At 31.6% G+C, this 15,805-nt stretch overlaps 1 protein-coding gene across 1 annotated transcript; it reads left to right on the forward strand.

Annotated features, from left to right (window-relative positions):
• On the forward strand, positions 3,178-9,805 carry LOC18612868. The gene is made up of 4 exons (XM_018114312.1): positions 3,178-3,625; positions 3,722-3,759; positions 3,877-3,968; positions 9,374-9,805. The coding sequence occupies exons 1-4, from the start codon at positions 3,261-3,263 to the stop codon at positions 9,509-9,511; spliced, it is 633 nt and encodes a 210-aa protein (XP_017969801.1). The 5' UTR covers positions 3,178-3,260; the 3' UTR covers positions 9,512-9,805.

The following is a 15,805-nucleotide window of genomic DNA, read 5'->3' on the forward strand; positions in this document are numbered from 1 at the left end:
ATTTGATTTTTTTAAGAGAAAAACATATTTATGCATATATATTTAGTCATTGAATTTGTTTTTTCTTCTAAAAAATTGATCAAAAATTTTTAAGTTTATTTGGTAAAAGAAAAAGAGGAATAAGGAAGATTAATATACTTATTAAAAAAAGGAAAAAGTAAAATGAAATTTTCAATTTTATTAGTCTTATTTGCTTTCTCATGTTTAACTTTAACTTCTTTATGTTTCCTTTCTTTAGATATTTCTTCTGAAAATATAATTTAGAAAAACTTTTAGAACATATCAAATTGTAAAGTTTGATAAACAAATTTGTATAAAATTAAAGAATAACATATCATGTTTTGAGCTTTACGTAGATTTTCTTTAAAAAAATATAAACCTTGTTCTTTATTATTTTCCTTTGTTTCCTCCTTTCTTTTGTTAGAAATAGCAGTTCAATGAATTAAGAAACAAGGACATCCAAGAGGGGGGTGAATTGGATTGTAAAACTTTTGGAGTTCTTGAAATAAACGGCTATAGTCAACTATGGAGAAGCTCTAGTCGACTATGGTTGTGTTTCTCCTCAATAAAACCTTTTCAAAATCTATTTAAACAAATGTGTAGTCAACTATAAAGGCTTGATAGTCAACCCTAGATCAGAAACTCATTTTGAAAGCTCATCAGAAAAATTTCAAAGAAGACTATGATGAACATGCAAATTTTAGTCAAGTCTACTCAATTAAACATAGGCAAATGATCACTTTTGAAATGCTTAAAATGTTTTTCAAGCGTAAAAAAAAGAATCATAAAAAATATGTTTGAAGAAATCTTTTCAACAAGAAATGAATAAGTAATGATAGCAAAGAGGTTTTTAACAAAGAAGCAAACCAAAATGTGAATAGCATAAATCCAAACATAAGCAATTTATGAAATGGGTTTTCTTGAAATCAACTGCAGCAATTCAAGGCAAAAATAAAAATGAATATACAAGATATATATATAGGTTCAGCTTTCTCAAATGCTTACGTCCTTTAATTTAGCAAGTTAAGGAGTTTCAAATCCACTCAAGAAGTGTGCTTTTTAACAAAATCAAGCAAACCTCATAATGGCTTTTTCCAAAAGTAACCACAATCCTTACAAATGCCTTTTAACAGGAGGAAGCATAACCTTTACTATACCTTTTACTGAGAACAGGCATAACCCATACAATGCCTTTTATTAAAAGCAAGCACAACCCATACAATGGTTTTAACAGAGCTCAACTACAAACCTTCACTAACTTTTTAAAGATGAGTTAAAACCTTTATAAAGAGTAGCAATAGTGCCTCTTAAAAGTAGATTTTGCTAGTTTAGTACAATAGAAGAAGAATGCCTAAGAATAAGCATAAAAAAACAATGAAAAGATTGGAGTGAAGGTGCAAAGATGATTTTAGCTTAAGAAAGCTTGGTTTCACTCTCTTTTTTTTTTTTAAGACTTTGATCCTCAAGAGTTTGGCCTTTTTCTTTCTTCTTTTCTTACTTTGAAATGCTTCCAAAGTGTCCTTTTTATAGTTGAAGAAGTCTTGGAGCTATTGAAGGTAATTAAAGCAAGAAACTAGTTGTTTTCTTTTTGAATTTTGTCTAACGGTCATCTATAGCCAAGTATAGAAGTTTTCTAGTCGATCCACTTCCAAAAAAGTTTGTATTTTTGACATCAAAGCTTAGAGGATTGACTATAGTTTTGTCAAGATCAATTATGACTTCATTTCTTCACGATGTTTCATCAGTCTTGCCATAGTGTTGACTATAAAATTTAGAAGGTCGACTATGGTTGTGTATTTTTCAAGTTTCCTTGTCTGTTCTTGCCCCGTTCTGCCATAAGATTGACTTGTCTTACTCTAGGATCGATTAGAGCTTTGTTTCTTCAAGATTCCTTGACATTTTAGCATATAACTTTGGCCATGTCTTCCTTGTGATCAAATGTTGAGTGATGACTGAGTTTCTTAACTTGAAACAAGCTTGGTGTAGTGTAGATTAATAACTGTTGAATGCTTTGAGATAAACTCCACCACTTGTGAACCTAACTTGCAATTTTAATATCTCAAAGATAAATATTATAGAGATCATAAACTCATACAAGTTTATACATATAGTTCAATAAGCTCGGAATCAAGATTGTAATTATGTAAAAACAAGTATACGAGAACTAAATCATTTCAAGACTTTGTCAAGAATAACTCAAGTAATGTTCAAGCAAATTAAAATTATTTTGTCATTATCAAAACTATACTCATTTTAAAGCTAACATCTTTAACTCTTTTACCTATTTTCCTACATATTTTTAAAAAGTTATGATTTAAGATTATTTTTTTCAAAAAGTTTACAAGCATACATATTTGATCTTAGATGTTTGGATTTTAATGTGATTAATACATTTTAGATTTTTGGTAAAAGAAACAAAGGGAGAAAAGAGGAAGAAAAAAAGAATAAAATAACAAAAAAAAACCGAAAACTTTTGACCATTACTTTTCTCAAAAAAATTATAATTTAAAAAAAAGTTCTACAAAATATCAAATATAAAAATTTCTCAATATAAATTTATAAAAATAATAAAAAAGAATATATATATATATATATATATTAGTGCATTTAAAAAATGATTTATATCAATAATCTTTCCAATTTATTCAATAGAAATTAATTTCATAATAATATACAACTAATCGGCAATTTTTGTAAAAAATCGTTTGAACACTGTTCTATTGAAAACGAACCAAATAAACTAATCTTTCATGGCCTTAAAAAATCAGTGCATCGATGGAGAGGTAAAAGGGGAAAGAAATTAAAGATACGACTGCAGGAATAACATTTGAATCCTTATCCTTGATTTAGAAAAGGATTTTCTGCATGAAAATTCAATGCCATTGCAGTCTTGTCTGACCAGTAGAAAGGGCCATATTTAACCAGCAAAATAAAGAAAAGATGATGACTGCGGCTTTTCAATAATTAAAATAATTAATGACGATGATGGTGACGATGATTTTTTTTAATTACAAGTTTAATACTGAACAGAGTTCACAATGATTTTAGAAAAAGAAAAAAAAAAGGAAAATAAAATCTGTTAGTTAGTTAATAAATAAATAAATTAATTAAAAATTATAATGGTACAAGCCTACAAGCAAAGGAAAAGAAAAATAGGAGGTAGTTTTGAAGAGGGGTTGGTAGGTGTAGTGTATGACTGTAGTTGGCAAAGCGAATAAATAATAGGCAGTTGGCATCAAACGGGATTGGGATTTGGAAAAATGGCATTGCAATTGCGAAGCGGCAGCGTCTTCCTCTCGCAATGTTGGCCGCAGCTCTGGTGCGATGACGTCAATAATAATAGCAAGAGGAATGGGCGGTTCGTATTGCCGGCAGTGGGCAAGGGGAGAGCGCGATTCAGCGGCCTTGTCCATTGCAGCAGCAGCAGCAGCAGCAGTAATAGCAGCGGCGATGCTAAAAAGGGAGTCCCTAATTCGAACTACGTGGTGCCTCTGGACAAGTCCTTTTCGCCCTCCAACTCCTCCTGCATCACTCGCCCTCTGGTTGAAATTCTGCGCGATCTCAACAAGCGTATCCCTGATAACATCATCAAGCCTCCTTCCAACTCTTCCACCTTTCTCCCCTGGTTGGTACCACCGGCAGCTTTTGTTTGTTTTTAGAATTTCCGAACTCGTAATTGAAAATCCATTTCATCTCATCTCATCTCATCTGATCGCCCCAGGTACCATGCCAATCGCATGTTGAGCTTCTATGCCCCTGGTTTGCCTTTCTTCCTCCTTTCTTTGCTTTGGTTTTTGGTCTTTGCTTCAATATCCTTATGGATATCCACTTTGAATTGCAAACATTAAGAATCCGGTGATTCAATATTTCTCACAGGATGGTGCGGAGAAGTACGTGATGTTATATTCGCTGAGAATGGAACCATCACTGTTGTATACCGACTCACGATTCGAGGATCTGACGGAGAGGTCTGCTTCCTTCTCCTCACTTTTACTTCTTTATGTTACTGTTATCTATTCTAATTCGACATGGATTTTGGAGTGGATCACCGAATTATAAGTTAAGAACATCATTCTCACCGTAAACATTTAGTAATTTTACATAATGCTAGCTTTACAATCAATTTAGTTTTACTTTATAATTTTTGTTCCCCTTCCCCTCCCTTTGGCCTCATATGACACCATGTTTGGTAGGAAACATTACCATGTGTCTATTGAGCTGCTTAAAATCATTACCATGTGTCTTTCAATCTTAGTTCCATGTTACCAGACTTCCTGTTATATGATGTTGATTACTTTGGAGGTATGTTGGAGAACTCTATGGCAGAGTGGAACTTAGAGCTATGCAATTTTGCTTTTTTCTGGAACTAGTACTCATATGAAGGATCCAAATAGCCAGATAGGGACCTGGGGCTTGTTGGGAATGCTCGTGAAGCCATTTTTATATTGGAGCACAGCAAGAACCTTTTATGAAGTTGAGTGGTTATATATGCTGCAATATAGGGCAAGTAGTTTTCTAAGGTATGCTGACCAGCAACTTCTAGTCTTCACTAAAATTCAAAAATATAAGGGTATCAAAGATGCTGTGGAATTGGTTTCCCAATTTTTTCGTGTATTAAGAGTTTAAACCTACCATCGTTAATGAGGAAAACAGAATCGTTTATAGTGTAGAAATTGTACTACTGTCACCATCCTTTGCCAGGAGCACATGATATTCCTGTCATACAAAATTAGATGCTGGTTTCCAGTAGGTTGCAAAACATGTGATGTAAGCCAAAAACTTGGTGAACAACATGGCTTAAGCTTCAATAAAAGCCAGCTTTAGTTGGCTTGAATTGATTATAATCAAGTTTATTGTCTCATTTCATTCAGCAAGCTTCTTCTTTAGTTTGTCTGAGCTTCAGCCAAGGTGGTTTTTAAAAGTAAAGGACAAGGAATAAGAATCAGATCATGCCAAAAAGCCTGAATCAGATTAGGTAATTATAGAAAAGCACAATCACTAAAAAATTTTGGATTTTTAAACATTTATTTCCAAATTATGAGGAAAACCAAGTTTGAAACCAAAAACCTTATTTTCAGTTTGTATTATTTTTTTGAAAACAAGAATATTGGCAAATCTATCTTTGATCTTGTTCCTTTGGTTGGTTTGGGGAGCAACAGGGAGTGTGAGGCTAAGCTGCCACTTCAATCAGGCTATACTTATGTGGAATGACCACTCCTATTACTTGTCAACTTTCATTTTGAGTTTTGAGATTGCCTTGATGAGGAAGGAGGTTTTGGTTGTGCAACTAATAAACCTAATCTGAACAAGAAGACAATGGAGAAGAGGAATGAATAACTGTTGAAAGCAGGGTAAAAAGGTCTTGTCATACAAACAAGAAATAATGACTTCAGTAGATGTGTGATGTAGGATTGCTGGGCCACTAGCGTTTACTGCAATCTTCTTATATGAATTCTTGAGGAAAAGGAAAATTATAAAAAAGAAGAGAAAATATATCTAATCCTTACAATTAGGGTTCTTTAGGAATTACACCTAAGTGTTGATTGCATCACACAATGAAAGAAAAAAAAAAGATCCTAAGGTTCACAACTTTTGTTTCTTGGGAGTCAAACCTAAGGTTGATTGCATTAGACAATCAAAACAGTAATAGCGCTAGAAACTCTGACATTAAAAGCTGCATAGATGAAATAGCATAGGTATTTATAAGCTAAATCCTAAGTCCTAATATAGATGTAAATACTAAATATAACCTTAAAGCCCTAATAGTTGGAAAATAAGCAAAATGCGAATTGATATAAAATAACGTAACTAATCTAAAAATCTGAAATCCATTAAAGTTAATAACGAATTCCATAAAATACAAGAAACTAACAATATAAAAGCCTAACAGTTTAATCTCCTTTAACGGTTTTACATTACGCATCATTCTCCCTTGTTAAAGAAAGCTTGACCTCACGTTTTGAAATTTTGGAGTGGAAAAACTTTTCAAGCATAACCCTTGAACAGCACTCTTAATGAATTAACTTTTCTTGTGGCACGAACATTATGCGCAAAGCTGCCTGCATCTCATTCTTGACCTCACCTGAAGTAATGAAATCAGTGGAAACATCTTCACTGTGCGGAACCCCACTAAAATCCTTGTTTGCTTGAATCATGGCAAATCCAGCCTCTAAGTTTTCAACTCCAACCTGTATTTTCTCAACATTTTCAGTTTCAAAAGCTGGCTGTACGTTCAGTTCTTTTAATGGCTGATCATTTTTCTACTTTGGTTTCTCACTTTTAATTTGCAACAACATTCACCTTTTTTTCTCAAGGATCTCAACAACTGGTGGAATTGTTTCTTTAGTTTGCTGAACCTCTTGAATCTCCTTTAGACTGTTTTTACACTTACTCAGTGATGATTATTGTCACAAGTCAAATTCCATATTTCAAAATTGCAACAATTCATAACCCAAAATCCTTGGAAAATAACTTCCATTATATATTTATTGTCACAAGTCAGCATAGACTCAAATTCCGAATTATCCCTAATTAAACGATAAACACTAATAAAACCCTGAAAGCAATTCCCCTTCAAGAGCTCTTCATTTAGTGAAATGCCATAATGTTGGTAATCAACCTCGTGAAGGCCCTTATGGCATTTGGTGAACGGGTATTGTTCAGAAATTTTGTTCATAACCAGAGAAGTGTTTGTGAAAGAGAGAATCCTTTACCATACATTTATTATACTTCTACCATCCAACTTAAATAGTTTTTCTCTATATTAAAACCGAAAAAAATTCATAGGGTAAATTACCACCACACCCTTGGGGTTTCACGCTAATTCATCTCAGGTCCATTAGTATTCAAAATAGACCCTCCATCCCAAAATTATATACTTTGTAGGGTACATAAGTCCTATCGTTAGTCCACTGTTTGAGTTTCTGTTAACTTAATGATGTGGCATGACTTTTATACTTTACCCTTCCTGCATCACAGAAACAACAAAGTTGTACTCAGAACTTCTTGGACAGAAACTAAACAAGCTAAATAATGAGAGATTACCTGCTTTCTTCCTTGTTTTGATTTTTTACCTATGATTTTGTGCTAATCTGCTTGGCACTTGGGTTTTTGGATGCTTGCTTGCCTGTTTGAAAGTGAGACTTGGTTTGGGTAAAATTTCCTAAACCTAATGTTCTAAAACGGAGCAATACTTAGATAAATACGGTTTCTATTCATCAATTTAATAAAAATAAAAATGCAGAATTAGAAAGACTAATTCAAGTAATCAGCCACTTGATTTGGCTAGGTGCTGGAAATATAATGGGATTCTAATACTAAGTTTCTAGGTGCACATGACCGTCAAGTTTGGGGCTTGGGATTGTATGTTATATTTCAGGTTGATGACTTGAGTACTGGTTTTGTATGATAGTCTCAACATTATGGGTGCCCAGATTGATTAGTGTTTAGTCTGGGTCCTGTAATTAAGGGACATTATCTCATCAATGAAATCCCATAATTTCAAAAAATAAAAAATAAAAAAAGGGATATCAACCACCTTCAATCCAAATACACAATAAAAGTTAAGTGAACAAGAAACGAAATAAAGAGAGGATCTTTTACCATTTTGAGAAGAAGGTATCTCAGTTGAAGTTTGATTATTCCAGAAAGATTCTGAGAAACAGTTACTAATCCCTCACAAAGTTGCAGCCGTAATTGCTTGCACCAGTTTTTTTTTTTTTCTCAATTCTGTTCAACTTCGTTTCTTGTTTAAATCTATAAATCTCAATAGTGCATTTCAACATGCAACAAAAAACAAAAAAGGGAAACCTTGGTTCTCGAGGGGTGTTGATGAAGCTGTGACTAGTATTTCTGCAGTCCCTGCTTTGCTATTGAACCCATTTTTTCTTTCATGCTGCTTTCTTTAGAATTCAAGTGTGAGCAGTTGTTATTTACCAATCAAAAAGGTCAGACAAAAGTAAAGTGATGATTGCTTTTCGTGATGTCCCTCGTGATCTGGTCATGGTAGTTAGATGAGTGGATTGTCCAGTCATTTTGGAGTTAAATGAGGAACTAGTTTCAATTTTTGGTGGCTGGAGAGGATAAAGAAGAACCCCAAACAGATTAGTGAATGGTGTAATCTGGTTCTGAAAGGCACATTTAGTATTTTTTATCTCATGGGTATTTTAGTCATTTTCTTAACATCTGTTAACAGCGTTTGGGGTTTTGGGGCGAAGTGTCCATTTTGAATACTAATGGATCTGAGATGAATTAGGGTGAAATTCTAAGGACATGTAGGTAATTTACCGAAATTCAAACCTGCATGAAAGAACCTGTTGATCTATCATTGAATTCATCAATAGTCAGCCACAGGAATTCCATTAGTTGTCATCTCACTCTCAATTTGTAGCAACTACCAAATTTTGAGGTCTTGCAAGCCCAACCAAGATCTTGTTTTGCCTTGTTGCCCTCAAGAATTTATAAACTCGGTTTATGTGCATTGTAGTCATCAGATAATTTATGGTGGAAATTTTTATTCAATTTGTTATGGCTGTTGTAATTTGAAATTTAATATATGAAAATTCCTGGATGTTAGTGACATGAAGCAGGTAAACTATTATCTGCCATGCTCATTTTGGTTGGTAGGGCACAGTAGAGATTCCCTTCCCAGCTCCTTAAAAAACGTATCACCTAGGCAAAGGCTAGCATCCCCTACAAACTAATTGCATAGTGCATTTGCATGTAATGCATTTTTTTAGTTTTTGGTTAATCTTCAATGGGGAGTTGATCCCAGAAATCTGTAAGCCTCAACTTATATGCGTGCTACAGACTTTGTTCTTTGATCCTAGTCTTTTAAGCTGCTCTCTCTCTCCCGAAGGTTTTGTTGGGTTTGTGACAATTTCTATAGAACAGAGTTGTTATAATGACTCTTTTTAGGCCTAAACTATAATCGTGTTTGGGGATGATCCATGTGAGTTTGGAAGAGGATTATGACTGTTTTTCCTTTTTCTTCAAGCGGAAGTCTACAGAGTTTACAATTTTATGAGACCATTAATTTCAAGTTTTGTTAAAGATTAATTGCAAAATATTTCCATCAATTGAAGTGAAAAATGGAGAATTTATGAAGGTTGCTAATTAAGAAATGTAAACAGCTTGGTGCTGTTAAGCCTTTGCTGGTTATACTGATGAAAAACCATTGCTTGAGACTACTTGGCTATGTAATTGAGATTGTGAAAATTGTTGACAATCTTTGCCCGAGAACTCTTAGCTCTATCTATAGGTCTCGACACAAGAAGTGGAATGTTAACCAAGAAAATGTATTCTTTTCGCGTTTCTGATTCTGTTTCTAAACATGTTTGCTTCGTTAAAAACTAATGTATTAACTCTGATACAGGCACATCGTGAGTCCACTGGCACGGTATCATCCAGCGACATTAACATCGTAGATCCCGTTGCTGCAGCGGAAGAAATAGCTTTCTGCAGGGCATGTGCACGATTTGGTCTTGGTTTGTACCTTTATCATGAAGAATAGATGCTACAGAGAGCATGGAGGGTGACCTTCCAAATATGTCTAGTTCTTTAACTATTTGTTTGAGAACTTGGTTGTCCTTTTAAATTTCTGCTTTCCTTGATGTAAATAATCAGGTTTATGAGATTATGCAGTATGGTATGTGGAAAACCAAATGTTTCAGTCGATCAAATTTTGATGGACCAATCGCTCAACAGCTTTTCAACATAAGATGGCGATTACTGAGAAAAATAGTTGCCATTAACTGTAGTCCTGTAATTTTTGTTTTATTAGATTGCATCCTGAAATAAAGGAATCCCTTCTCTTTTTTAAATGGAATGTAAACATGTTAATTAAAGCTTTCTAAAATTAGGTTCCTTTAACAGGCGCCTTTTGGGTTATAATATCGATTAAAGATAATTGAAATATTACGATAGGAAAGGTTTTTTTTTCATTTAATGTGAGATAAATTAAATATTTAATATTTTAATCTATAAACTTATAGCTATAGTATGTACTAAAGATAGAGTGTTTAAAAAATATTTGATTGACTAAATTAATCATATTTGTTGATTATATTTTTAAATTATTATTTTAAATATTTATTTATCATTATAAATTTATATTTAATACATTACATGTCACCAAATGATGTCACATCATTATAAAAATTAAATTTAAAATATTAATAAATACAATTTTTTTCTCCCCAACTCTCTCTCAATAATTTTTTTTCTCTCTCCAGCTCCTTCATCTTTTCCTCTTCCTCTTTGATTGAGAGCAAATTTGATTAAAATTGTGCAATTTCAAAAATATTAAGATAATCAAAAGTTTCAAGATAACTTTTACTGGAATTAAAAAGTAAAAAGTGATCACAATTGCTAAATTCGATAAAGTCTACTCTTCATTCTAAATTGGCATTTTAAATTTTTTTTATTATAAGAATTTTAATGACATTGAATTACTTTCATTAAAAATGTTTTTCTTAATTATTATAGTATTGAATAATTTATAAATTAATATTACATATATATATATATATATGCGAAAGCGTAGTTATTGATAAAACTATTAACCAACAAAAACAAATATATTTATTTGTTATATTTGTAAATTATCATTTAAAACAGCTTTATTAAATTTATCCAATTAGTAAATAAAAATTGTAATTATATTGAATGACTTGCATAAAAATATTTTTCGTAATTTTAATGATATCGAATAGCTTATAAATTAATATATAAAATTTGAATTGTTTAAACTTCAAACTTTGTACTTTAACAACATTTGTATTTATATATAATTATTATTTAAAAATAATAAAAAATAAGTGTGCACGTGAAATATGTCACATGTCGGAATTTAAGCCTAACTTCATGTGATCTTAATCTTTGAAAATAAAGCTTCAATAAACCTATAAATTACAGGCATACATTCTCAACTCAAAAGACATGCCTAATAGGTGGTGGAAGGTCCATGTTTATATACTTAAGACCCACTCTATTTTTTACTAATATGTGATTTGTGACATTCTATCCCACCACTGTGTGAAACCCTACCCTAATGTGGGATTTCCAAGTTAGAAATCCTTAGATTAGCAAGTTAAATTTGTGTTTTAAACACTTGAAACTTAGTTTTATACTTAGAAAACCTCATGTTTTAATGTTTTGAAATGATATACAAGGTTTAGTTTGAAATGGAGTCCAATTGGATAAGGTTTTGCCTTTAGTTTTAGCTATTGAAGTTTATCTATCGAGAGATGTTCATCATTTATTGATAGATATTCTTCGTTTGAACCCAAAAATAATTTAAATAAAAAACCATCAATAAATAAGTCTATCTATCAATAGATGCACGGTATCTATCGATAGATAAAAGCTTGAGAACTTTTTAAAAGAATCCTGAAGCCTATCTATTAATAGATGCTCTCAATTTATTGATAGATGACAGTATTTTCAGAAAAATAAAAAGGGCAAAATGGTATTTTCTCATCTAAAACTATAAATATGGCACATTCTTTGAGGGTTAGCAACCCTCAACCACATTTTTGCTAGGTAAGCCCCTTTCAAAACCTTCTCAACTTATTTTTACATCAAATCATCATTCTTAATGGTTTAAAGTTTGGTTTTCTAAAGTTAAAGCTTGTTTTTTTTATCCGAAAAATTTTGTTTCTTGGTCTAGAAATGCTATTGGAAGATTAAAGTTAAAGGTTTTGTGATTTTTCTAGCCATTTAAGCTCATCTTAGGTAAGAGTAGAAGATTTATCGATTTTAGAATGGGTTTAGTGAAAGAAAATAGACTTAGTCAAAGGTGAATAATTTTTGAAAGTTCTTAGAATGATTAATCCGAGATTGTTAGTTTAGAAATTGATTGTTATGATTATTGTGTGTTAGGGACAATCAAAAACTCAAAAAAAATCATCGGAGAAAGGCTATGATTGGGTTTTCGATCGAGGTGAGTGGATACACCATTTTCAAAACTATTTTGATAAGTAAAGTTGAAGTATGATTTGAGAAAATTTATTGAGTATGATTTCTGCAAATGTTTATGAAGTGAAAATAATTGTGGATGAGAAAAATATTTTAAAATTTGTTTTGCAACTTACTATGTATATAATTATCCTATTATGTATTAATTTTCAACAAGAGAGACAAGCACGTTATTGATTGAAGCACTCAATTACTCTAGTCTTTGAACTAGTGTGGATACAAGATATGATTTATGATTAATGCATGCATGCTATGGTGTGTATGTTATATATGTTGAGGCAAGAAATGTGTGATGGATTGTATGATGATTTTCCATTTAAGATGCTTGTTTATGTATATGATGTGTATTCCATATACCACATAAAATGATTGATAAAGCATGATGAATACCATGAGATTATGTGTGCAATGTATGTTTTCCATACTACATGAGAAAATGGAATAAGCATGAGGAAATGCCATGAGATGAGAATATGATATAAATCCCATACACCTTATGAGATGAGTAAGCAAATATGTAATGGACGTTCCACATATCAAATGCTATGAGTATAAGAACTCAACGAGTGTGATTGTGATTGATTACACTCACACGAGGTGTAATGACGACTTCATTCCTATGATGCATCATAAACACCTAAGGAATAATGGGACTGTACATTGCAAACCCATGATTAATGTGGGTCAAACCATCACAATGTGCATGAAATGTTGTATGCTAAGTTTATTTGAGTTTTGTTTATAATTAATACTCTATGGTGGTATGAGAATATGCTTGGTGAAGTCAACTAAGCCCGAAAGATAGTCCCAAGAGGTAAGGGGACTTAAAGAAGGGTAAAAATACAGAATTGTGCCCAGAAAACATAATTTCAGGGGCTATCTATTGATACATGTAAAACATCTATTGATGATAGTAGACAGAATACAACAAAAAGCATTCTGCTTTAAATCTTTTTTTTTTTTTGAAGCATCTACTTCAAATTTATTGATAAATGATGATAGATGAGTTACAAAATTGTATGTTTTAACTTGTTTAAAGGTTTTCCAAAGGCAGAAAGGTTTGTACAAGTTATGTAAATTTGTTTTCATGTAAATGTTATTTAAATTGCATTTAAATATCATGTTTCATGAATTTTATGATTAAATTATTTATGAATGATATGAGATTTCAAGTGTATGTTTACGAAATATTCTTATCACCTGGCTTGCCCCTTTCCCCGCATTCACTTACAGAATCTTTGTCACTCATAAGTTATTTTTCCTATTTATTTTTGCAAATCAATGATAGCATTCTCTTACTAGCAACTAATGTTACGAAAACGTAATTTGTTTATTCTTCATTAGTAGGTGTCTTGTAGCCACTTGATGCCTAACGAGTCAAGTCATGTTCCATTGACAAGTCGGTCTTTACTTTATGATTATGTTAGAACTATGAACATGTTTATGTTAATGTGGCCAATGTTGGACTTTTTACATTGACAATGTTATGTACGAGATTATGATGATGGCTTGAAAGCCTATATGGACACCCATAAGCGTTGTTGACGCTTAATGTTACTGTGCACTGTGATAGTGACACTTGTTGCTATATATGAAATTCTTGAGTTTACACAATTAAGTTGAAAAGTTTCTTAATTGTGAACTGAGTTTTATAAATGCATGCATGATGATATTATATATTAATGGATATTATACGACGCTTCCGCATGTAATGATGAATGTTTAGTGATGTTTATGATAAGAGACTTGCTTGGGCCTAGCGAGTTATGCTCGTCCGGATCCATGCTTCCGCATATAATGATGAATTTTTAGTGATGTTAATGATAAGAAGCTGACTATGCTTGTCTAGGTTCATGCACCAGTCATGATCTCTCTACGAAATGGGATGCTATAAATTAGTTCTTCACCTGTAAAGGATAAGCACTTTTACACTAATCCGTGTTTACCTCGACCTTTGCATCTTTCATAGGGCTCCACATTAGTGAAGATTCGAGTTTGCTCAGATACCAATTGTCACGTGTAGGAACTTAGGCCCAACTTCATGCGATCTTAAATTTTGAAAATAGAACTTAAATAAAGCTATAAATCACATGTCCATGTTCCCAACTTAAAAGATATATTTGATAGGTGGTGGGAGGTCTATGTTTATATACTCAAGACCCATTGCATCTCTTATTGAGTGGGATTCGTAATGAAATATTTGTGACAACAAATACTAGAATTTTATATTTTTTTCAATTCAAATTTTGTTTTTTAATTATTAATAAAATAATTTTAAATAATTTATTTCTCTTTTATTTTGTTTCATCAATATGTGCCTTTTTTATTTTTTAAATTGACAAATGTTGAATAAAAAATATTTTTATTACTATTTAATTAAATTAGATTATGATATTTTTTGTATTTTTTTATATTTTTTAATTATATGAAGATAATTATGACTTTTAACATGTGTAAAAAATTATTAACTAATGATAATGAAAAGTTAAGGAGCCAAGAATACATTTTGAAACAAGATTTTAGAGAAGTATTGACGGAAATTTTTGTATTTTACCCAAACAAACAAGATAATTGAATAAAAATGTTGAAAAAACAATCAATTGTATGTTTTTTAAGTCATGAAAATATATTGCAATTCAATAATTAACAGAAATACTACCTAATGTTATCTATAATAAGAAAATGAATATGAATTTTGACATAGTAAAGCGACTTATAAGATTTAATACTATACTTCTACTTCATAAAGATACAATTTACTTTCTTAACAAAATTATTTATTTCTAAATCATCCAAACATAGATTCAGAAGTTTGCATTATATTCTAATAAAAATTTTATTAAATTATAAAATTATTTAAACATTTTTAAATATGCTACTATAGTTAACAATTAACTCTAAAGCAATAGAAAAAACAAAGGAAAACGAAAAGCAAGTTGACCCAATTTAAAGAAACAGTTTTTTACTACAAAACCAAAAGCAAGATGTTTGGCCTTAAAAAAAAATTTAAATTTTTTAACTCATGCATGAAACTTATTTGTAATTAAAAAAATATTATTTGATTTTATTTTATTTATTACTTTGTGGCTTAAGAACTTACCATTCCATTAAATAAAATTGAATCTCTTTTTTTAATTATTATTATTATTTAGTACTTTTTACTCAAACTGCATTTTTTACAAGCCAGCCAAACAGACCCTAAAAGTTTTATCGTGGATTGAAATTATTATTATTATTTCCGGAGGGGGAAGATTAGACTTTGGTGAACCAAAAGCATCCAAAACAAGGCTATAGAGAGATTCAAGGGAAAGCGCAGATCAAAAATCAAAATCAAAGTAAGAAACAGTTTGTTAATTTTGGCTGGAATGAAACTCCGTTAGGAAGAAATAAATAGCAGAGCAGCTCCCTCAGAACAAAATCAGTTTTCATCCATGGACATTCAGACAAGGCTGAAACTTGAAGATGAAGTTCAATCATTGAGAGCGTCAAGAAAAAGAACATTCAATAGTATTTTGCAATCTCTTGGAAGAAAGAGCCTGACCAGAAAACAGTTTGGACGAATGAAGTTTCAGATCTGAAACTCGGCAACTCTTGAAAAGGTGAAGGCTATTCCAAAAAACCAAACAAAGAAACAACATTACAAACATCCACGGAATGGAGGCCAGCGTTGCCACACCTTTTATAGTGCTCTACAAACCCTAACTACCCACCGTCTTACCACACCTCCGCATAATTTCAACTTAGATTGTCACGGCTCCGTCTTAGTTTGCTTTAGGGCTTCCTGTATATATATATATATATATATATGTTGTAATTTGAAACGGAATAA

This window comes from Theobroma cacao, chromosome 1 (assembly GCF_000208745.1).
Source record: "Theobroma cacao cultivar B97-61/B2 chromosome 1, Criollo_cocoa_genome_V2, whole genome shotgun sequence".
Classification (NCBI taxonomy): domain Eukaryota; kingdom Viridiplantae; phylum Streptophyta; class Magnoliopsida; order Malvales; family Malvaceae; genus Theobroma; species Theobroma cacao.